General features: G+C 52.0%; 8 protein-coding genes across 8 annotated transcripts; 4 read left to right on the top strand and 4 right to left on the bottom strand.

Annotated features, from left to right (window-relative positions):
* Positions 1-48: 48 nt before the first annotated feature.
* On the bottom strand, positions 49-1,133 carry K489DRAFT_376661 (uncharacterized protein). Its single transcript, XM_033603970.1, has 3 exons — positions 994-1,133; positions 611-931; positions 49-549 (listed from the first exon to the last, which is right to left on the bottom strand). Exons 1-3 carry the CDS (start codon positions 1,063-1,065, stop codon positions 292-294), a joined length of 651 nt encoding a protein of 216 aa, XP_033463297.1. The 5' UTR covers positions 1,066-1,133; the 3' UTR covers positions 49-291.
* Positions 1,134-2,087: 954 nt separating this feature from the next.
* K489DRAFT_392529 (uncharacterized protein) lies at positions 2,088-2,750 on the top strand (the record flags this gene model as incomplete). The annotated part of the gene is made up of 1 exon (XM_033606743.1): positions 2,088-2,750. One exon carries the CDS (start codon positions 2,088-2,090, stop codon positions 2,748-2,750), a length of 663 nt encoding a protein of 220 aa, XP_033463296.1.
* Positions 2,751-3,526: 776 nt separating this feature from the next.
* Positions 3,527-4,742, top strand: K489DRAFT_376657 (uncharacterized protein). Its single transcript, XM_033603969.1, has 3 exons — positions 3,527-4,061; positions 4,157-4,263; positions 4,354-4,742. Exons 1-3 carry the CDS (start codon positions 3,609-3,611, stop codon positions 4,358-4,360), a joined length of 567 nt encoding a protein of 188 aa, XP_033463295.1. The 5' UTR covers positions 3,527-3,608; the 3' UTR covers positions 4,361-4,742.
* K489DRAFT_376656 (uncharacterized protein) lies at positions 4,709-9,806 on the bottom strand. The gene has a single exon (XM_033603968.1). The coding sequence runs from the start codon at positions 9,480-9,482 to the stop codon at positions 5,112-5,114; it is 4,371 nt and encodes a 1,456-aa protein (XP_033463294.1). The 5' UTR covers positions 9,483-9,806; the 3' UTR covers positions 4,709-5,111.
* Positions 9,807-11,265: 1,459 nt separating this feature from the next.
* On the bottom strand, positions 11,266-11,445 carry K489DRAFT_303288 (uncharacterized protein; the record flags this gene model as incomplete). The annotated part of the gene is made up of 1 exon (XM_033600475.1): positions 11,266-11,445. A coding segment is annotated over one exon (180 nt), but the record flags the coding sequence as incomplete, so codon positions are not given.
* Positions 11,446-14,415: 2,970 nt separating this feature from the next.
* On the bottom strand, positions 14,416-16,283 carry K489DRAFT_313556 (ABC transporter; the record flags this gene model as incomplete). The annotated part of the gene is made up of 2 exons (XM_033600944.1): positions 14,416-16,121; positions 16,181-16,283. 2 exons carry the CDS (start codon positions 16,281-16,283, stop codon positions 14,416-14,418), a joined length of 1,809 nt encoding a protein of 602 aa, XP_033463292.1.
* A 1,012-nt stretch (positions 16,284-17,295) lies between these two features.
* On the top strand, positions 17,296-19,505 carry K489DRAFT_376653 (PLP-dependent transferase). Its single transcript, XM_033603967.1, has one exon. The coding sequence runs from the start codon at positions 17,789-17,791 to the stop codon at positions 19,457-19,459; it is 1,671 nt and encodes a 556-aa protein (XP_033463291.1). The 5' UTR covers positions 17,296-17,788; the 3' UTR covers positions 19,460-19,505.
* Positions 19,506-19,916: 411 nt separating this feature from the next.
* On the top strand, positions 19,917-20,276 carry K489DRAFT_367488 (rhamnose mutarotase; the record flags this gene model as incomplete). The annotated part of the gene is made up of 1 exon (XM_033602865.1): positions 19,917-20,276. The coding sequence occupies one exon, from the start codon at positions 19,917-19,919 to the stop codon at positions 20,274-20,276; it is 360 nt and encodes a 119-aa protein (XP_033463290.1).
* Positions 20,277-20,384: the final 108 nt, after the last annotated feature.

Genomic DNA, 20,384 nt, shown 5'->3' with positions numbered 1-20,384 from the left:
ATGAACATGATGTGAAAATTGATAATGACAAAAGTCGTGGAAGCTTTACAGTCTGTGTGACCCTGGTTTTATTACTGTGATTTCTGCCCAGGCGTGTTAGGAACAAGACCCGTTGACCTTCGTAATCTTCGCATGTCTCCAACAGCATGCACCAGTACAAAAATTTCCTCAGAACACATAATTCGTTATATATAGTATCTCCCCTACGGGTCTTATCTAGTTTCCAAAGTTTGGTATTCGTGAATGAATGAGTCGCAACGGATTCGCAGGAGGATTGATTCGAGTGGTATACTAATGATTTTGCTTCGCCTCAAGCTTCTTCACCAGCCTGCCGAATCGAAGACCGCATGGGAATCCCTCGATGGTGTTGCTAATGATCCATTGCCAGTAGACGGTTGACCTCGGGTTCACAGAGTGCTTCTTCAACTTTGTCTGGGCAAGAACAACACTCTCGAGGGCGTGGACTCCAAGAAGAATCCAGAACAAGTAGGGTTGGATGGACCACATGCGAGCTGCAGCGGAGGCGCCCACATATTGCTCCACAATGCCCTGCGTATGTATGTGAGCATAATTGCGTACTGTGTTGGAATCAGATCGATCGGTTTCGTACCTGGGGAGCGAACCACCATCGCTGACTGAATCCAACAAAGGTGAGGAGAGTAAGGGCAGCAGCGACTGCTCCACCACCTTGAGGCCACTCAAAAGTCTTGACAGTGACATCGGAATGCCCGAGCGCCTTGCGGCAGTCTTTGTCAATCTTGACAGTACGCTCGCGGGCCTCTGCGAGAGACTTCATTGGCGGCTCGAATGGAACGCGGTACGTCTTGCCTTGGCAAGAGAGAGCAAGGCCGTTGAGATCCAAGTCCGTCATCCGTCCAGTGTAAGCTGTAAACGCCGACACCTTTCCAAAATGTTGGAGGTAGCGAATGACCTGAAATTCATGTTATTAGTCCAACAGAGATCTCACAAATTCTGAATTCAAGCAAAACTTGCGCTGTCGTGGTGATCATTGTTCATGTGCGCAATGATGCGCTGCTTAGTCGCATTATCATGTGAGCCTGCCATGGTATCAATAGAGCCTCGCGATTTACTGCGTGAGATATGATTGCTGTATTCAACGACTCGCAATAGAGAATAGAAGACTGCTCAGATCCAGGGTGTAGCGCTTTGGCAGAGCTGCACCAGGCACGCAGGGTCCGAAAAGCCTTGGCCTCTGTGCGGTTCTGCCGAGGTTGTTTGATGACTTGAGCTGCGAATCGTACAGGATACTCGCAAGCCTCATCAGTGATGGCTGATCGGCCCAGGAACGTGTCGCGACACCACGTATCGACACAAGAGAATAGTCCGCCATCCGTATGGAGCGAACGGCGGGAAATACCTGTACAAATTTGTGTCGCCGCTGACGATGTTCATAGCTCCAGGTAAAAAACATGCCACCGATGACACGCTTCGTGAGGAATTAATGACTTGGATTTGAGCTCGTAATCTTGCTGTTGAAGACGCAAGTTCGACTATGAGATGTGCGGCCCAGGAAAGAGATCTGTGCTGCATGTGCTTCGCGATTGACTGCTCAGATGAAGCCAATCAAGAGGCTAGCCGTGTCCCGAATGTACACGATAAGTACCTGGGAATGCACCCGCAATCAGTCTCAATGTCTGCAACAATGTCATCACAAGAGCATGACTGAATATGGAGGCGAGTGCATCGTAAAAGCTGACGGTATCAGGTGGTCATGCGCAAACGCCAAATCTACAGAGCACTGTCTGCCCATTATAGGCCAGTTCCGTTCGTGACACATGTGAACATTGTTGCGTCACATCGACACAGTGACCTGGTAGGATCTGAGGACACCAGGCCCGGAAGCTATGATATCACGGCGACGGCAGTGTGCGAAGGCGGTCACAACGTCACGACAGTCAACAAACAGGTTTGCACAATCTGAATTTGCTTTGTCTACGTATCGTATCCTCTTGCTTCAATTGTAACCTCGACTCTTCGATCTTGTGACTGCTTGTTACCCAAATATCCCGCCTTACACTGAACGGCTACTTTCGCGACGCAATCACACAACTTCGTTCAAGCTCAAAATGTCTAGTCAGGTGGAAGAAGAGAAGCAAGCCTCCGCCAGTGGTGAGTTCGAAGCAGGTGCCGGCGGAAGCGCCCAAGCTTCGAGCAAATCCAAACGGACCCCCAAAAAGCTCGGCGGCAAGAAACAACAGCAACAACAGCCGACACCCGACAAAACCGAGGGAGAAGAAGCAGCCGGCACGGGCGCAGAAGCTGACGCTGACGGCGAGGAAGATGCTGAGCCCCAACAACAACGCCAACAATCCCGCCGTCGCCAAAGTCGCGGCCGTGGCCGCCGAGGAGGTCAGGATAGCGACAACGAATCAGCCCGCAGTGATGCGAGCGTATCTGGAGGACGCCGTCAGCGCCAACGAGCCAAGAAGCAAGGAGGTGGCGGTGGCAATGCTCTCGAAGACATCACCGAAGGCGGCGAAGCAGTCGGTCAGGCTGGTGAGCTCGTACAGAATACCGCAGGTCAAGCCGTTGGTCAAGCTGGTCAGGCTGCTGGTCAAGTCGGCGACACTGCTGGGAAAGCGCTCGGTGGTCTCACAGGAGGGAAGGGTGGCGGCGAGGAAGAGAGTAAGGGTGAACAGCTGCGCCTTCGATTGGAGCTGAATCTTGACATCGAGATTCAATTGAAAGCCAAGATTCACGGTGACCTAACCCTTGGTTTATTGAACTAATTGACAAGTGGTTCACGACAATTGAGGAAGACTCTACACGGACTGATTTCCCGGAGCATCGAAATGTACGCCAGTTGGCAAAATCATTGATGACTAGGATCATAGGCAGAATCCTTCTATACAACAGTCATCTTCCGATCGAGGTACGCGCATAGCGCATCCATGCACCCCCCAACTTGCGTGGAAGAACAATAATGCATGTACACCTGCACTGTCGGATATGTGGTGAACACAAAGCCTTGTTGCTGGTACCGCTTGCGAGAGTACTGGTACGTCGTTTGATCCAAGCCAGGGCAGGAGGTCAATCTCTGTACTTGAAGGAATGCTAAGAAACCTGTTTGTGTGTTTCGGAATCCGTGTTGTGCAACAAAGGGCATGCCTCGTCTCATGCATTGCAAGGTTGCCCAGGTGTACTCTAACCGGAAGTCCACGGAGTAGTTGAGGCTCATCAGGTAATTGTCAGCACCTGCATTGAACCATCCGTAGACGTTCCGAGTCAGCTTTGCAAGCACGCTGAAGGTCTCCACGGGGCGCGAATTACATGTGAAATATGGAGGTGGTTTTCTGGAAAGCCTGTTTCGGGCTCTGTGTCACTTGGTGGCCTCGTCGCGATGACGGTCTTATAGAGGAGGTAGTTGGTCAGCTGGCGTTACAAGGGCGAGCTGATGGTGTGTTCATCCACGAGAGCACGGTATTGGCTGTCGTGCCTTTGCTCTGACCCATGTGCTCAAAAGCTACTCGTGCAAGACACCATCGTTCGGAATTGCCAATTTGTCACAAGCTGTACCCAACATACCAAGCTTACATGTCAAACATTTGACCCAAATCCTCGACGATCGACCAACAGAGGCAACGAACATGTCCGGCAAATTTAACGAGGCCTACCGCCGAGAGTTCATCGAGGAACCAAAGCTCGAGCACTACGAAGGCGAAAAGTCACTCACCAATCCTCCCGAGCAACGCACTTACGAGCAGCAGCAAAAGCAAGACAAGCTCATCAAGCAAGAGCGTCGCGAACAAAGCCATGATAACCCTCAGTCACGCTCCCACTCCCGTCGAGCGCGTCGGCGGCGAATTCAAAAGGGTCTCGAGGATAACAAATACATGAGGACCAATCCTTTGGAGGCGCTCGAGGAAGCCGATGCCAACGGCGATTGGGACGAGATGAGGCCTTTCGAGCGAATAGGTCCGGACAGCACATCAATGAATGGTCCCGTCACACTTGCACGTGCTCTCCGCGGAGAGATTCCGATGCGAGGCTCGAATCCGAAGCAGCCTTATTGGAACGACGACAAGATTGGGTCGAAGGATGTAAGCACATGGATCGATATCGCATCGACACACCCTGATCGGAAACCTCCATCATATATCATCCTTTGGTTGCTGACCCGAACTTGTTGCCGCAGAGTCAACTGAATGACGCCGATGGCCTGAAGCTTTCACTGGAAGCGAATCTCGACATCGAGATTGAGCTCAAAGCAAGCATTCGTGGTGATCTCACACTCTCATTGTAGTAAGTTTGCACCTTCATTTCACCAATCTGACGCAGGCCCTTTTACGTATCGTTGGTCTTGTTGCAGCCAGTCATTTTAACTCTTATTAGCGCATGATCCATGGCGCCGAAGCCAAGGACCATCATGTCACAAGATTGCGATGCACATGATGTACTCGGACAAGCTTGCGATTCTATCGTGCTTACACACATCTTATTAGTGAATGAGTATGGCGAGACCACCATTGCATGGGGCTCACGGCCGAGCTAGTCCCAGGGAAGGCCGTGAATTTGGCAGATCCAGTGAGCCAACATTTGGGCAGCTTCATGTTCATTGTCGCAGGTTATCCTTTTCACGGCCCGCAGTATGTTCTTACGCTGCTTTCCTGACCATGGCAAAAGTCAAATGAAAATGATGAGGAATACTCTTGAATCATCCGCGATAGCGATCGCGGTTCTCTTCGTCGGACACACGTGAAATAGAGAATGGCATTGGTTCACTCATTCAGCTTGTGCATTTCCCTAGCAGTGAGTCCCACAATTTCCTGTCCATCCGATCTCTGATCATACAAAACAACACAAGAGGGCGTTGGAAGCGCCTCCAAAATAATCGACCTCCTTGATTTTGCCATTGTACAAGGTACTCCAATGCGCCAAAGTCTAGAAACCAACCACCACCATCATCTTACACAAGAGCAGAGCGCTTCGCATGCGTGTAGAGTCCAGTGCAAGAGCCAATGTCAAAAACGAGAAAATGAAACAAAACAACGACACGTATGGTGCCTGAAAGGACAGAGGTGGGAGCCTCTCCCAGCAAGGAATGAGAACGAAAAAAGAAAACAAAGAACGGCCAGTGACTAATCGAGCGATCACTTCGCCTTGTTGCCCGCTCCATTTGCAGCAGCAACAGCAGCAGCAGTAGCAGCCGCTGCCGTCGCTGGAGGCACTGAGCCACTGCTCGCCGATGCCGAGCGGAAGATGACTCGACGTGTGGTACCTGCCTTGCCCAACTCGCCAAAATAGCGCTCACGGTCACGACCAGCGGACGTAGCGGCAGCCTGCGCGTCATCGTCTTGCGACATTGATGATTTCTCGATCGCCACACTGCCGCCACCACCGCCGCCGCCGGCACGTTTGGCACGCTCGAGCATGCCTTCGACCCATTTAGCCTTGTGCTCCGAGGAGATTTCTGTTTTGCGACCGCTGCCGTATGGGACGTTCGGACTGTCGTTGTTGCTGAGGCGGCTGGAAGGCCGGGTGGCTGCGGTGAGGGCGGTGTGTTGGGCGTCGGCAGTGGAAGGACGGGAGCCACGAGGGGTGATGAAGGTGGGTGTCATGGCATTGCGATGCGGCGTGATGTGCATGGTAGCTGGAGTGGAGGTCGCAGCTGTCGCAGCTGTCTCATCCACTCGGGTCTCGTCCGATGACCAGTCGCCTCCCGTGCCAGTGGCATTAAGTCGACTTTGCGGACCATCTTTGCTGGTGGGTCGATTGGGAGTGGAAACAGGGCTGGGACTGTACGGGCTCCTGGCTGTAGACCCACTAAGTTTACGTTGGCCAGAAGCGCCATTTACAGTCTGCAGCACTTCAATAGCATTGCCATCGGAGACAGTCCGGCTACCGTGATGCTCAGCGTATTGGCGCAGATACTCTGCGAGATCGGCCCAGCCGCCACCAACACGGACCATGACTCGCTCATTCTCCCCTACAAGTCGCACGTAGAGCTTGATGGGCTCTTCCCGGCCAGCTTGTGTCAGATGGTAGAGCTTAACGACCGGTTCTGTCGCGGAGCTGGGTTTCTTCGGCGACTGCTCTGCGGGTACAATCGTCATGTTGCTTGCGCGCGAGGGCGTTCGAGCACCCTTTTGTCGTGATGCAGGGTACATTCGCGTTTCGTTGGACCGAGACACCGGCGTCTCGGCACCGGGACGTGGTTTGAACTTGATACCAGATGGAAGCCGCTCCAGAACCTCCGATACATGCCGGTCGAAGCTGTCCTCTACCGAAGAAGAGTGCTTTGGGACGTATGTCTGTATTGCTGTCGGACGCAGATTCTCATCTGAGATTATACCCTTCCCTTGCCGCTTTGTCATGACGGCATTGAGCGGGCCAGGCGTGTGCTGTGGTGTTGTCGGCGATGATTCCTCATCTCGGACAGGCGCGGCATTGAACATGTTTCCGTGCGTCACTTCTCTGCTGCTTGATCTTGACAATGGCAAGAGCCCAGTCACATCTTGCATCGGTAGCGATGGCAATTCCGGTTCAGCATTTCCCGCGGCCTGTGATGTAAAATACGTGCGACCACCAAGCTGATCTGGCGGAGACCTTGCAACAATCGGAGTTTCAGGAGGAGAAGCTAATGGCGAGCTAGTGCTACTGCGTCGAGAAAGCTTTGACACGTCCACGCTGCGGACATCGCCTCGCGAAAACGCCTCGATCGATGCCACAGAAGCTCGTTTGACCAATGCAGGCCCCTCTGTGTTGGAAGTGGCGATTTCCAGTTTCTCTAGAAAGGCGGGGGGCTCAAGCCGTGCCACTTGTGGCGAGACGGCGGGATCCGATAATGAACGCTGAGCTGAGATGACAGGCTCGACGGACGGAGGTCGGAGCTTGTGATTTCCTTTGGACGGGCTCACATGAAGGTAGCTGACACTCTGTACGTCGACAATCTCAATCGGCGAGGATGGTGCCCCGTCAGAATCGTCGTCCGCCTCATCTTCCGCCTCATCCTCCACCACAGTGGAAACAGGTCGTGGCGAAGGCTGTGGAGGCGAGATGGCAGCACTTGCCAAACTGGCTGTCCTGCTGCTATGCTGAGTTCCATTCGCCGCACTATCGGAAAGATCGCTCTGTTCTCCGCTTCTCATGCGCTGAGCGTTCGAAACGTTACTTCGAGCGCTGTGGCCACTGTTCGTGCGAGTACGTGAAGGCGGCCGCACGGGAGTCGTGTGCCACAGCGATTCATCATCATCCGGCCTCAAAGGATCTGGAGTACTGGCCTGCTGCTCATCAGCGGGCACAAAATAGCGGTGTTCGCCAAGCGGCATGGCTTCGTTAATAAATGCCACGTCTTCTGCTTCGTGCGTTTTGTCACCGGGCATGTCCTGGATTATGACTCGATCAAATGCGTCTGTGAGCATCGGTACCCTTGATAGGCGCAAGTCGGTTTTCGCAGAGTCTTGATGCGATCGGGTAGCCGCAGTTGACGGCTCATTTTGTACATCTGCCGCCAATGGCCAATTGCTTGGAAAATCTTCTTTACCAGGAGATGAATCGACAGATGGCCTGACTTCTGTCACCGCACGCGGAGCGGTCGGAGGTTCTGCGATAGCGACGCCGATTGCGTTCTCTCTAGGCTTTTTCGTCAACGGAGCTGGGCTATTTTCTCGTGATAACGAAGTCGAGCGGTTCGAGACGGATCGGCTGAGCGGATTGGAAATCTCATCTTTTGGCGTGCGTTGAGAGCCGATCGTGGCATTCAGATTCTCGAGGTACATTGCGTTGAACTTGTTTGCAACGTCGGCCACAGGAGACAGAGTGGCAGAACCAGGCGAGCCGTCACCATCTTCAGTACCGTCAGAGACAGAGCGAACGTTCAGCGGTCTGCGTATCGGCCGCAAAACTTCTGCAGCACGCTCCTTCTTAAAGAGGCGCGTGAAAGCATTGCTGGCATGTTCAAATGGCCGAACGGGGCTCTTTGATTGCTTCAGAGAATTTGTTCGCTCGATGTCATTAAGAAAGGCGGCTCGCTTTTTGACTGTCTGATCAGGAATATCTAGCTTAGATGCAGCGCTCGAAGTTGGTGTTATGTTCCTGCTCGATCGTTCAGAGGACCGTCGAGAAATCCCATAGCTTTGCTCCAAGACGCTGGGAGAGCTTTCGCGAGTGGATGAATACGTTCGGACACTTCCATTGCTCTCTTGAGAAGTCATCGCTGGTATCGAGGTGATCGGATCAGTCGGTGCATTTCGTGCTCTCTCATTCTCGGAAGCGAGATCTGGTGGATTTGAGTTGAGTGGCCCTGCAAGGGTCTGCATTGCCTCGTGTACAGAGATCGTGGGTGCAGTGGTTTGTAGAGAAGAGTCATTCAATACAGGCGTCTCCACCAATGACGTGTCTTCCGCTTCAGGTTTGAATACGATCACTGGGCTTTCGATCTCGCGAATCGATGCCAGTCCACTCTGCGCCTTCTGCTCTCGCCATTCCATCTCTTGCACTTTGCGCTCCGCTTGCACTACCCACGCACTGTAGGCAGACTCCAATAGTTCGAAATCGTCGATCCACGAGTCCGGAACCATATCGTCCCTACCCTCCAGATCATCGAGGAATCGATCCAACCTCCTTCCGAGACTGCCGACTTGTTGCTCGATCACATATCTCAACTCAAGCATCGTCGATCGCTCGAATGTCACACTGTTGGTGGTCTGTATCGAGCCTGGAGACATGGCAATCTTGGCCCAACCCTGATCCAGTGAAGTGCGAGCGCGCTTTAAATCCCTGATGAAACCCGGCGCGCTTCTCAAGATGATCAAGCGAACGGTCCATGTGTCCAATAGTCGTCCAAGGCGAGAAAGGTACGGCAGCGCCTGCAAGATGGTCGCTGTCACCACAGCTGTGTAATCGTCCAGCTCTTTGAGGTCAGCAGATGCGCTCGGGTCATCGGCCTCGTTCACCGATGATAGAGGTCTTGAGCCAGCTCGATAATGTGACACAAGAACATATTCCTTGAGTTCTTCCACGTCTATCTCGTCCAATTGCCGGCTTATCTCATCAGCACGGGTCTCATAATCGCGGACCAAACCGGCAGGTAAACTGCCCCAATATTCTTCAACTCCATCTTCTAGAATAGAGGGGTCGCCGTTATCCTGAGATGACCGTCCGTGCTTGGTCGAAGTCCTCCGTAATGCGTCAAACGTTCCAGGCCATTGCCACCTCTCAATCTCTTGTACCCAAGTGCGTAGATCGAGAGCTGCCTGAGCCGCTCGAGCACCCAGGGCGCGCTCAGCGTATGATGCAGATTGGACGCTCGTGGCAAGTATATCGGTCGAGACTGCAGCCAAGTCCGAAGGGTCTGCCGTGAAAGCGCGAAGAGTGGCCGAAGGTGAGAGATCTCTGATTAGAGGGTCAAAGTCCCGGGCTTGTGTTCGGCTGGGCGAGCGGGAGGCGGGTGGAGAGTGATCGCTGCGCTTTCGAGACGATGGTAGACGAGGAGCATGAGTGAACGGGTTCGGAAAAGGCATGTCGCACTGCGTGACGTCCCGTCCGGCCTGCGGAGGAGGAATGAAGGTGAGGACGAATGATTTACATGGAAGCTCATGCCAGACACGTACGACGGTTGTCCGATCTTATGGCATAGGATGGGGTGTAAAGGGTTGAGAAACGTGAGCTGAAACGTCAGATTTGCTGCTGATGGGCCATGCGATTCTGTTTCCTCCACTTTCTTTGCGCCTCTCAGCAAGCGAATGATGGTTGGACCTTGAACTAGTGAAAGAAAGTCATGGCGAGTGGTGAAATGAATGTGATCTCAGGCACTGAACATATCGTGTACTGCCCAAGTGTACAACATGTATAGCAAAGGATGAGAGCAAATGGAAGAGTGGAGGAAGCACTTCTCGAAGCTCAGGGTCACAGCCAATGGAAGCGGAAGCCGGGGAAGGAGGAGAATCCGAGAACGTTATTTTAGACTTTTCGATGAACCCCCCGTCCTGGATTATTTCACTAGGGCCGGCCGGCCTGGTGGTCTCCCAAGTTTCATCGCCCGCGCGAGTACCACTTGTTCATTCCCGCTTCCTGTATGCAAGTCATAACTGGCCGAGACGGCCGTCATCACTCCCGAGGCTGGCCAGGAGAGCAACACCAGCTATACGATCATTCGCAATCCGACTGCATATTTGCACATGAGAATCATATCCATATCAATGTACTGTGTCAGCGTCAAACGCTCCGCACATCTCGTCCGTTTTCCGATCGACGTGATCTCGCTGGAGCCACGTGCGGCTCACCTGAGGAGAAGCGTCATCTCTCCCGGTGTCTCGGGACAGTTATGAAACACCAAGACCTCAAATTGGAGAACATCGTGGCATCAATAATGCACGATGCCCCTCCTATACACACAAAGGGGGGTCACAGCCATCTCTAGCACTCATTACGGATGCCACTACAAGGACTATCCGTTGCTAGGCCACCGAACTCCTTTTCAATGTTGAATAGTGACAATCAAAACCGAGTATTACAAGATATAATTAACGTTCAAATAGTTGAGGCGGCCTGCGTGCGCCGCAGTGAACAGTCCTGTTTAGGCAATACATAAGACCGCGGGCGTGAAAGAAAGATGCAGGCGGCCACAGACCATAGCTTTAGAAGAAAATGCCAAAATAGATCTATGATCATGGCTGCCAAAATGACCACGACATACTCAATGATACTGCTCAATGGCCCAGGAGTGACTTGCCCCAATGATTTCTGATCATCCGGCTGTATCACTCTCTGATGTGATTCATCACGCTCGCGCCACTCACACTTCGAGATCGATCCAGGACTTCTGTACTGCCCTTGCTCAAACCGCGGGCTGTAAGAGGCAGGAACGCTTGGACCACGTCGGGAATGCTTTGTTCAAAAGGGAGCTGACCAGATATGTAGTCCACCGAACAGCTACCACCAGCGTCCAACTCGAGTGTAGACAAGTCGATTTCAAGGATAAACCTTTCCCAAAAATCGAGTGTTAAGCCTAGATACCACAGTGGTTGTAGTGGCAAGCGCAAGGGCTTGGTCAAACGAACTAGAGAAATTTTCGCGCTGTCTATGGCGCTACCTGAATCCATATGGCGGTTACTGCAGCAGCAGTCTTCGGTACCCTTCGGCTGGCGCCGCTCTTGTTCAATCGGGGTGCTTGTTGCTGTCGAGGGATATCGCGCCAACTTCAACCCCGACCCTTGCACAAAGCTCCTTTTCGCTAATGCCTAACTCTTTCATGATTTGTTGTGTGCCGACGATAAGACTCTCGAGATAGGTCTGGCACTCGAACAACGATTCCGACCGTGACATGCCGTTTTTACCCCCGGCCAAAGCAGGCACCAACTTATTAAGGTCAGCATAGCCTGTCTTGATGAGCTGCCGTCGCTTCTTCTCTGACATGATGTGATTTTCGCGTTTCTGCTTATCAGAGAGATTCTGCCGGGGTTGCTTCTTGTCCTTCCGCTTCCGCGCTGACGACGAGACCTCCTCGCCCTCATCTTCAGGTCCGGAGGATGTGGGACTTTGTGGGGACGACACGTGAGGCTGTACAGATTTTCGCCGCTTTGCGTCGCCTGTGGAGCTTGGGTGATTCTCTACGACCGGCGATCGATCACGCGAGTGCTTCTTCTTTGAGGCATTTTCGCCTGTTGCCGCCTTTCGACGCTTGCGCGGCTGCTGATCTTGGAGATCGTCACTGTCGTCGTCTACTTCGACTGTCATTCGACCTACACCGCTCCACAAGGATGAATGTTGGTTGGCAGACGTCGGTGTGGGTAGATCAGGCAAGTCGCCTTCCCGCGAGAGTGCAATATCGTGCCGCTTGCTAGGTACGGGTCGCGAAGGACTCGCTGAGGTTGGAGATTCGGTATGGATAGCGTCAGCTGCAAATGGCATATTGAGGAGTCCCCCGCTCCGGTCACGCTGGCTTCTCTGAATCACTGGCACTTGGTAGTGGCCGTTGGAGAAGTTGTCATCACTGCCGAACCGAACCGCGGCCGGACGATCCTGAGTAGAATCTAGCACCGCAGACATGCTAGACTGTTGGAGTCGGCGTTGCTGTACTTGAAACCTAGGGGAGGTAGTATCCAAGGATAGGTGACGGGCGCGCTGCTGGAGATGGGGGTATTGATATACTTGCTGATTATGCCATGATGGAGGCTGGAAGTTTGCGCTAGGGATTGGATACGTGTATAACGAATTGCGTTGGGCTTGATTGGAGGGCCCTGCACCTGTGTCTTGGAACCCGTTCGCTGAATTTACGTTCCCCCATGAACCACTGTAGGCGGAGCCTGGCTCCGGAGTTTGCATGGTAGTCGATGATTGGAAGCCTGCCAGTGCTGAAGCGGCATTTTGTACCTCATGCGTCGCGTTGAGCCAGTGTTCCTGTTGGCCAGGGTAGAGCATCTGGCTGTTAGAGCCCTGCATGTGATTATTGCTGACATGTGACATGTCATTTGCACTGGCCTCTGAAGCAAATGCGAAGGGGTTCAGCACGTAAGACGAGTCGGATAAGAGGCTCGACTGATTCACAACATCCTCTGGATTTTCGAAGAAGCTTTCGATGTATCCGCGCTCATCATTATCGAGTAATGTCGTTCGGGATGCCTGATGGCTGGCTGGCATGAATGGATAAGTATCTTGCGCCAGCAGGATCTGCTGTTGACCATGAAGACGCTGCGTCATGGTCAGGATGATCGGTGGCGCTGCGATACGTCCGCGACGCCCACAGTTCTGTCAGTGGTGACGGTCGGTGCGACAACCAGGCAAAATTGCGAGAAGAAGATCAAAGTAGATTATGATGAAGTGTGCGGGTTCGCCGAGAACGTGTATTTGATAGGCAACGTGCGCCGGTGGAGATTGTCATTGTTGTCCCATGCAGGGAACTCGAATTCTGAGATGTTTCGCAGCAAGTTGCGCTGTATCCTTCCACAGACTCTTACTTAATACATGAAATAGGAAGTTGTGTAGTTGATCCCGCTTCTAGAACACCTTCTCGACCCTCTGACACTGCGCAAGGCTGACACAACGCCAGGCTGAGAATGGATGTCGTGCACAGCAAAAGTGATTGCCTTGATCGTGTCGTCACTCAGCCCACATTAGAGGTGGAAGTGAAGTTGTAGCTTAGTATTCGGCCGTAGGTCGGCTGCGTCGGCTGTGATCGGCGTTCTGCGCAGGACAAGCGACCCAGCTTTGGATTTCGAACCGGTGAGAGTCTGTCAATGTTTGTGGCGATCGCGTTCAAAGTAAGCGACAGGTGAGGCGTGGAGTGTATGGATACGACTGCTTCGGAAACAGGAACCGAAGGCCGGAGAGATGCGAAGCTTTATTCGACATGTGGGTGCTTTATTAGCGATGAGAGAAGGTTCAAGGATGTTGAGAAGTTTGCATGTGAAAGCAGCATCCGCCGATCCATCAAACTGCTGCGGGAGGGCCCGTCAGCCGCATCATGTGCAATTCCGGGCGGGCGTCACGGTCTCGAGACCTCCACTTGCCTGCGTGACTCGCCGGGTCACGTGCAGCTTCACCCAATATTCAGGCGCGTTCGCTACCGCGAATTGACACATTGGGGACAACGTGCACCCATCTCGCCTCTCGCCCCTCGAGGACGGGGCCATTTGTCATCAAAGAGCGGACTCTCCGGCAAAATTGCGCATCCATCAATTATGTAGCATTCAAATAAATGACTCTTCCGATGTGGAAGATGAGACGCGTCTACCTCGGGAATCATACCGTATACATACATGCTACACTTGTGGACGGAAGCATCGCTTTCGCTGGGTGTCGCCTTTCCATTTCGTCTGACCCAGCCGACACTCAAACGAGGGCCGCGTTGATTTGGATGAGTACCTAGGTATTCTCACATCACATCCTCCGCCGCTTCGACAGGCCAGGTGCAGCTTATCGATGACAGAACGAGCTCGACGTTCTCTCTGGCAATAGAATAATGAGTAGAGAGAAGAAGTCGCTCCATTCTCGCATTCCTCCTCTGTCACCAGCGCTGCGTGAACGTGATCGGAATTGACTTTAGGGTATTGTAGTTTAATCCGACGTCCGACTTATCATATTAGGAGAATTCTGGAACGCAGTAAAGCGATTACTCACACAGAGTCAAACAATTCCACGAACATTCGTCTATCGCTTTGGGGTCTGATATTGCCCAACGTATAGCCCAGCATGAGCCTGTACTTATCAATGGGCGTATCCATAAATCAAGCGCACGCGATGGAGTCTGTATCTGATGAAACCGGCAAATTTCTCGAGACAAGCTGAAAGCTATGTTGATAGCATCAAACCGGTTCTGAACAACGTGTGTGGCATAAGCTACCATCTGCAAGAATGCATCGCATGACAGCATGATTGTATCGGAGCCTTCCTCGAAGGCTGGCGTCAAAGATCAACAGCACTCTCTCACGATGCATTGCTATGGTGACAGGATGGCTATCTTCTGAACCCCATTGCAATCCAACCGAACAGTCTGAGAGCTGCAATAATTCCAATCGTGATCCCAATCCACAATCCTTGACTTCCACCCTCAAACCCATACTGTTGCTGTAGGACTCCAAGACCTTGTATCTGACACTGGCCAGACAACGCCGTATTGTACTGGCAATAGCACTCAGAATTGCACTCGTAGTTTCGATAAGCAAACTCATTGGTGAGGAGGCCTCGAAAGACATATGCTTGGTAATTGATGAAGTAGAAGACGTAGTGATAGAATGGGTTCAGGCGTGTCAGCGCGACCATGAACCCATTGCAGGCCATCCAAATGCCGTTGGCCATCGCTCCCAGGGCCAATGCACCGACGAAGTTTGGCACGAGGCTTGCGATGAAAACGACCAGACTTTCCGCTGCGAGGAGGTTGAGGTACATCCAGAGAGTCCAGATCATGAACGCATCCCCAGCTGGACGAAAGTTCACCATCCAGTATGTGAAAGCCGAGGTGCACAAGGCGATCAGAAACAGATAGGGCAGACCGACAACGAAGTTGGCGAACATGAATGCGCTGCTTCCGTAAATTCCGTTGTCGCGATCCTTGATGTAGACCGCGCGATCTTCGACAAACGCCGGCACATACACCACAGCCATGAACGACATGAATGCAGATCCGAACAAGATACAATTTGCAAATGCCTGGATATCGCTCTGCTGAGGTGAGAGCCGCAGCCAGACTGTTCCCATCATGATAGATAAGCCCATGTACATGCCAAACCGAACACCATAGACGAGGATGTCGCGATAGCTCTTGATCCAGCTACGATGTAAGACCGCGAGTATCCGTCGCGGCCCTATCCGAGAGTGAACGACATGGGATGGAATCATCGTAGAGAGCGAGATAGGTGCAGTGGCTTTCAAATCACCAGAGGAAATTTGCTTTCTTTCGCGCTCCGCCCACGCTTCTTGAATCTGGGCGAGTGAGTTGTGAGCTCTGGTCTTATCCATGGCAAATTCCACATTGACAAGATCCAGAACAAATTCGGCGGGATTGATGTACAGATTCATCTTGAATCCCAAATTGTCAAAGTATGACCTTACGTCGTCGACGGTGCCGAAGTAGCAGGTTTTGCCTTCCGATAATAGCAAGAGTTTGTCGAACAGCTCAAAGGTCGTAGTCGAGGGCTGATGGATGGAACAGACAACGATGATGTTCTCTGATTTGGCAAGATCACGTATGTATGACATGACACCGAGACTGGCCGCAGAGTCAAGTCCGGACGTTGGCTCGTCTAACAGCAGGATATCGGGCGCAAAAGCCATTTGAGAGGCGACACTCAATCGGCGCTTTTGACCCGTCGAGATGCCCTTTCGCGCTATGGTTCCGACTATAGTCTCAGCCTGCTCTTCTAAACCAAATGTTTGGAGCAATCGGTCTACGCAACTCTGGTGGTCTTGCCTTGTAGAACTGTCTGGAAGTGAGAACCGAGCAGCAAAATTAAGAGTCTCCCGCACAGTCAGGGACCCTATCAAGACATCTTCGGATTCCACATAGCGCAACTTCGATTTTACTTGTTGCTGAGTGGCTGCCACGTCATTTATACAGATTCGTGTCTGTGATTGCGCTTGGCCAGAGGTTGAACGAAATGCCAGCTGATTCAACAGTATGGTTTTGCCGCATCCTGATGGTCCCATAATCGCAATCATTTCCCCTTTTTAAATCAGCATAAGACCAGCACATTGAGTGTAGAAATGGAACATTACGACATACCAGCTTCTACCCTTCCACTGACATTTTCAAGTAAGAGCCCATGTTGCCCACGCTTTTTGGGCGCAACGACTGTGACTTTGTCCCACGAGAGACTCGAGAGCATCTTTTCCGACGACGCAGACACAATCCCTCGAGACCGTCTGCGTTTATTATATCTGTCTTAAATACGGTTTCTAGTGACGAACCTTGATTTTGAATGTGAGGAAGTGTTTGTTCAGGTGTGATGGTCAATTTAGCCACATCTGCGCGCTGCGTCGGATTCTTAAGGTACCCTGACGTCGGGCATTGTCACAAGAAGTAAACTCTACCGAGTGCCCAGGTGCAGACGAGGCATATGACATTGCTTGAAAGTTCATAATAGAAGCCTGCAAAGAACGTGCGCCGAAAATGCACCGAAGCGAGGCCTCGTCATACTCAGTCGCTCAAGCATCCTAGTACGGCTGCGAATGACCTTCACGCATTTCATGGTGGTACTTGGCCATGTTAAGGGGCGTCGGACAGCGTCAACATGGCGGAAAATTTCTTGCTAGCCCTCTGAGCCGGCATCGAGGCGTTACTTCCGTCGACCCTCCGGTGCAGAGCTAGATAATGGGGCTGTGGATCGATCTGTATGTTTGATCTGCATTGAAAATTATGAAGCCTCACAAGCGTTCTCAATCATGTCGACAAATAGCGCCGGTTGTTGAATTTAGTGATCTCTGGAATAGATGTTTAGCTTATCGGACGAATCGGAAGAAAACTCTAATGTCCTGGCCCTATAATATTGAGATGACGCATCTGGCTAGTGTCGGGGAAGACTCGCACTCGTATACGCATTCAGTACATCTCCTCGCCCGAATCATGCAAGCGAAATGCGATGACCTGACCATTGTGTTCTATGAATTGTCCAACGAAAGTATCTCCAGCTCTACTTTAATGTGCGGAGAAATTGCGGCCATGATGTTCCCGCAAACTTTACGTACATTCACGTCCCGTGCATACAAATGACGTCTATCGGCAAGATGTGAATGGCCATTGGCAACACTTTTCGTGGTCTACTGCATAGATGTCACGTACTCAATACATACCTGCATATTCCTATCGAATGTGGCGCAACTGTAATGCGAATCTTGGGCGTCTGGTCTCAAGCTGCTTGCTTTTGCATTATCAATCAAAATTCGCGACAAATCTTCATTGCCTGAGCGCGGCAGGCCACTCGTCTGAAAGGAGCTACACGACAGTCGATCGTTGACCTCGGGCCAAACTATCGCTTGAAATGTGAAGATCTTGTATCGTAGGACTTGGAATCCTTACAGATGACCGCTCTGATCGACGATTCAGGCGTATCTGCCCAATGACGCCACGGCCGAAGTTTCGCACCAGGATCGTCGTTTTGTTATCGAGAACAGCTCATGGCAGGCAATCTAGGAGAGACATTGATGAGCAAGTGGCGCCAAGTCCATACATTCGCTTAAACATCGCCGTCAGACTCGGCGTAGCTACCCTGCTTGTCTGTACGTCACCTGAGCCGTTGAACGACAGGCGAGAGATCTGCTCAGTCCAAATGACCAGAGAATCTGGTTGAACATTTTGGGTGGTGCTTATAGTTTCGATGCAGAGGCAGGGACAATGCGAAAGCTTGATGGTCTTGTATGTATCCCCTCTGACGTAACGTCGACATCTCCACCGCCTCCACCGCAATTCAATCACACATTTGATCTCGTCTGCGCTCCCAATGACTTGCGCCGAGAAATTAAATTTGTTGAAACGATGGTGACTCGCGCGAGTGAGGCATTTCTGAAGGATTCCGACGAGAATTTGGATATCGCAAGCTTCGAATCAGCTTCATCGCGCACCTCACGGCGAGGTGGCACCGAAGCTACGTTTGTTGAACATGGCGAGAAGGATGAAATGTGGTTTGTACGGCTTCGCCAAGCGGAATACGGATATCTTGATGAACAAAACCAGGTTTATCTCGACTTCACGGGAGCTGCTCTGGCCGCCAAGTCGCAGCTGCGCGCATTCCAGACTCGTATGGCCGGCGAGCTTTATGGTAATCCACATTCGCAGAGCCCATCAAGTGCTGCTGCGACAAAGTTGGTCGATTGGACACGAACAGCCGTGCTGGAATACCTCCACGCAGACCCTTCAGAATACGCTGTTATCTTCACGGCCAATGCAACAGCAGCAGCGAAGCTGGTGGGAGAGTCATATGCTTTTGGCCCTCGCCGAAAATTGGTCCTCACCTTTGATAACCACAACAGCATCAATGGACTTCGGGAATATGCGAAGAAACGAAGATGCCACACAACCTATGTCCCATCGGTATATCCTGACCTGACGATCGATCATGCAGCGTTACAACGAGCCCTGGAGCCACGCCGACGGATCTTGACCCGTTCGTTTACGGGACTATTCGCCTTTCCGGCGCAGAGCAATTTTTCAGGCGTCCGACATCCGTTGGACTATGTCGCCATGGCGCAGTCCCGGGGATTCGACGTACTTCTCGATGCAGCCGCTTATGTTCCGACCAACGAATTGAATCTGTCTCAAGTCAAGCCCGAATTTACCATCATGAGCTGGTACAAGATGTTTGGATTTCCCACAGGCGTCGGTTGTCTAGTCGCGCGTAAAGATGCGCTGAAGCGACTCAGAAGACCTTGGTTTTCAGGTGGGACCATCGAAGCCGTCAGCGTAGGGATACCATGGCACCGAATGACTTTGGACGAGAGTGCGTTTGAAGACGGCACACTCAATTTTCATGGCATTCCGGATGTTTTGATCGGGCTTTCTTGGGTCAATCGAATCGGTATGAGCTCAATCCACGAGCACGTCCAAGTCATCACAGCTTATGGTCTTGATCGTCTTCAGCAGGCGCGTCATTCTGACGGAAAGCCCATGATCATCGTCTACGGCCCGGCCACCATGAAGCATCGCGGCGGAACCATTTCTTTCAATCTCCTAGACCAAAAAGGAAAGATGATCGATGAACGCATTATAGCGGAAGAATCAGCGGACGCCAATATTTCACTGCGTACGGGATGTTTCTGTAACCCCGGCGTGGGCGAAAATGTGTTTCAGCTCCAAGTCAAGACTTTGCGCGGCTTGCTGTGGTCCAGGTCGCCTTCCATTGATGAGTATATTCGCTTGCTTGGCTTATCTTCAGCTGGCGCAATCCGGGTCTCATTTGGTATCGCCTCAACTACCAGGGATGCGGATGCACTGATGCACTTCATCTATGATAAGTATCGCGACAGGATAACATCGAGCGAAGGACTTGCGTCACGGACGCGATGTTGAGCAGGATTTTGTCACTGTTTTCCTCAAACGAGCAAATGTTGCTGAGCTTGCGGGCTTCAGACTGACCTACCTGTACATAATGACATTATGACTTCAGGCCCTCTGTCGTATGATGACGCAACAGAACCTCGGGAAGCTTTTAACGAGCGAGTCATTCGTGATGTCCTTGAATCTCTGGTACGGCGTGTGGAAGGGGTGGCGGTACGTGCCTTTGAACGGGCGGGGCTTCCCCACACCCATTTAGGCACACGTCGGACACGACGTCGCTGCGAAATATTCCCCAATGGCCCGTGTTGCAATCACTTTTGCTTGACTTTTACTTCACGCCACACCATATTCTGGCTCCAAGGCCTTTCACTCTTCGTTGTCGGTCGAGTCTACTGTATTTCTTGTCCAAGTCTCCCGCCCTCATCAGACATCTAGTTGTTACACGCGCGCGTATCCCGCAATCACAGCAATGACGAGCTCGACTCCGCGGCGCTTCGGGCAGGTCATCAAGCTGCGTCGCGAATGCCTACAAGCGTATAAAGACTGTCACGCAGCGGTATGGCCGGCGGTTGTACAGCAGATTCGAGACTGCCACATCACCGACTACAGCATCTTCCTCGATGAGGCGACGATGACCCTCTTCGCAACGATGAAGTACGTTGGCTCTGATTGGGACGGCGATATGGCGGCCATGCGAGCGAACCCGGAGGTCCGTCGATGGTGGGAGATGACGGATGCGATGCAAGAGACGCAGGTGGAGGGCAGCATTGGAAGTACAGATTCGAAGGGCTGGTGGAAGGATCTGGAGGAGGTTTTTAGGGTTGAGTGACATCACTACCTAGCTAGGTAGATAACATTCGGACTGCACTCCGCCCTCCCCAACACAACGTCAGGAGATTCGCAATGATCTAAATCTCAATACTGCAGAATGATGACA

This window comes from Dissoconium aciculare (genome assembly GCF_010015565.1).
Source record: "Dissoconium aciculare CBS 342.82 unplaced genomic scaffold K489scaffold_2, whole genome shotgun sequence".
Lineage (NCBI taxonomy): Eukaryota > Fungi > Ascomycota > Dothideomycetes > Mycosphaerellales > Dissoconiaceae > Dissoconium > Dissoconium aciculare.
The sequence above is the reverse complement of the archived record's forward strand: the minus strand, read 5'-3'. Positions and strand labels throughout refer to the sequence as shown.

What these genes read in the sequence shown, in the direction of transcription:
- K489DRAFT_376657 (XM_033603969.1), top strand. Translation starts at nt 3,609, where the DNA reads ATGTCCGGCAAATTTAACGAGGCCTACCGCCGAGAGTTCATCGAGGAA. An exon ending in ACAAGATTGGGTCGAAGGAT is followed by an intron (nt 4,062 to 4,156) that starts GTAAGCACATGG and finishes TTGTTGCCGCAG; the next exon opens with AGTCAACTGAATGACGCCGA.
- K489DRAFT_376653 (XM_033603967.1), top strand. Translation starts at nt 17,789, where the DNA reads ATGCGAAAGCTTGATGGTCTTGTATGTATCCCCTCTGACGTAACGTCG.
- K489DRAFT_376661 (XM_033603970.1), bottom strand. Translation starts at nt 1,065, where the DNA reads ATGGCAGGCTCACATGATAATGCGACTAAGCAGCGCATCATTGCGCAC. An exon ending in ACAATGATCACCACGACAGC is followed by an intron (nt 932 to 993) that starts GCAAGTTTTGCT and finishes CATGAATTTCAG; the next exon opens with GTCATTCGCTACCTCCAACA. An exon ending in GATGGTGGTTCGCTCCCCAG is followed by an intron (nt 550 to 610) that starts GTACGAAACCGA and finishes ATACATACGCAG; the next exon opens with GGCATTGTGGAGCAATATGT.
- K489DRAFT_376656 (XM_033603968.1), bottom strand. Translation starts at nt 9,482, where the DNA reads ATGCCTTTTCCGAACCCGTTCACTCATGCTCCTCGTCTACCATCGTCT.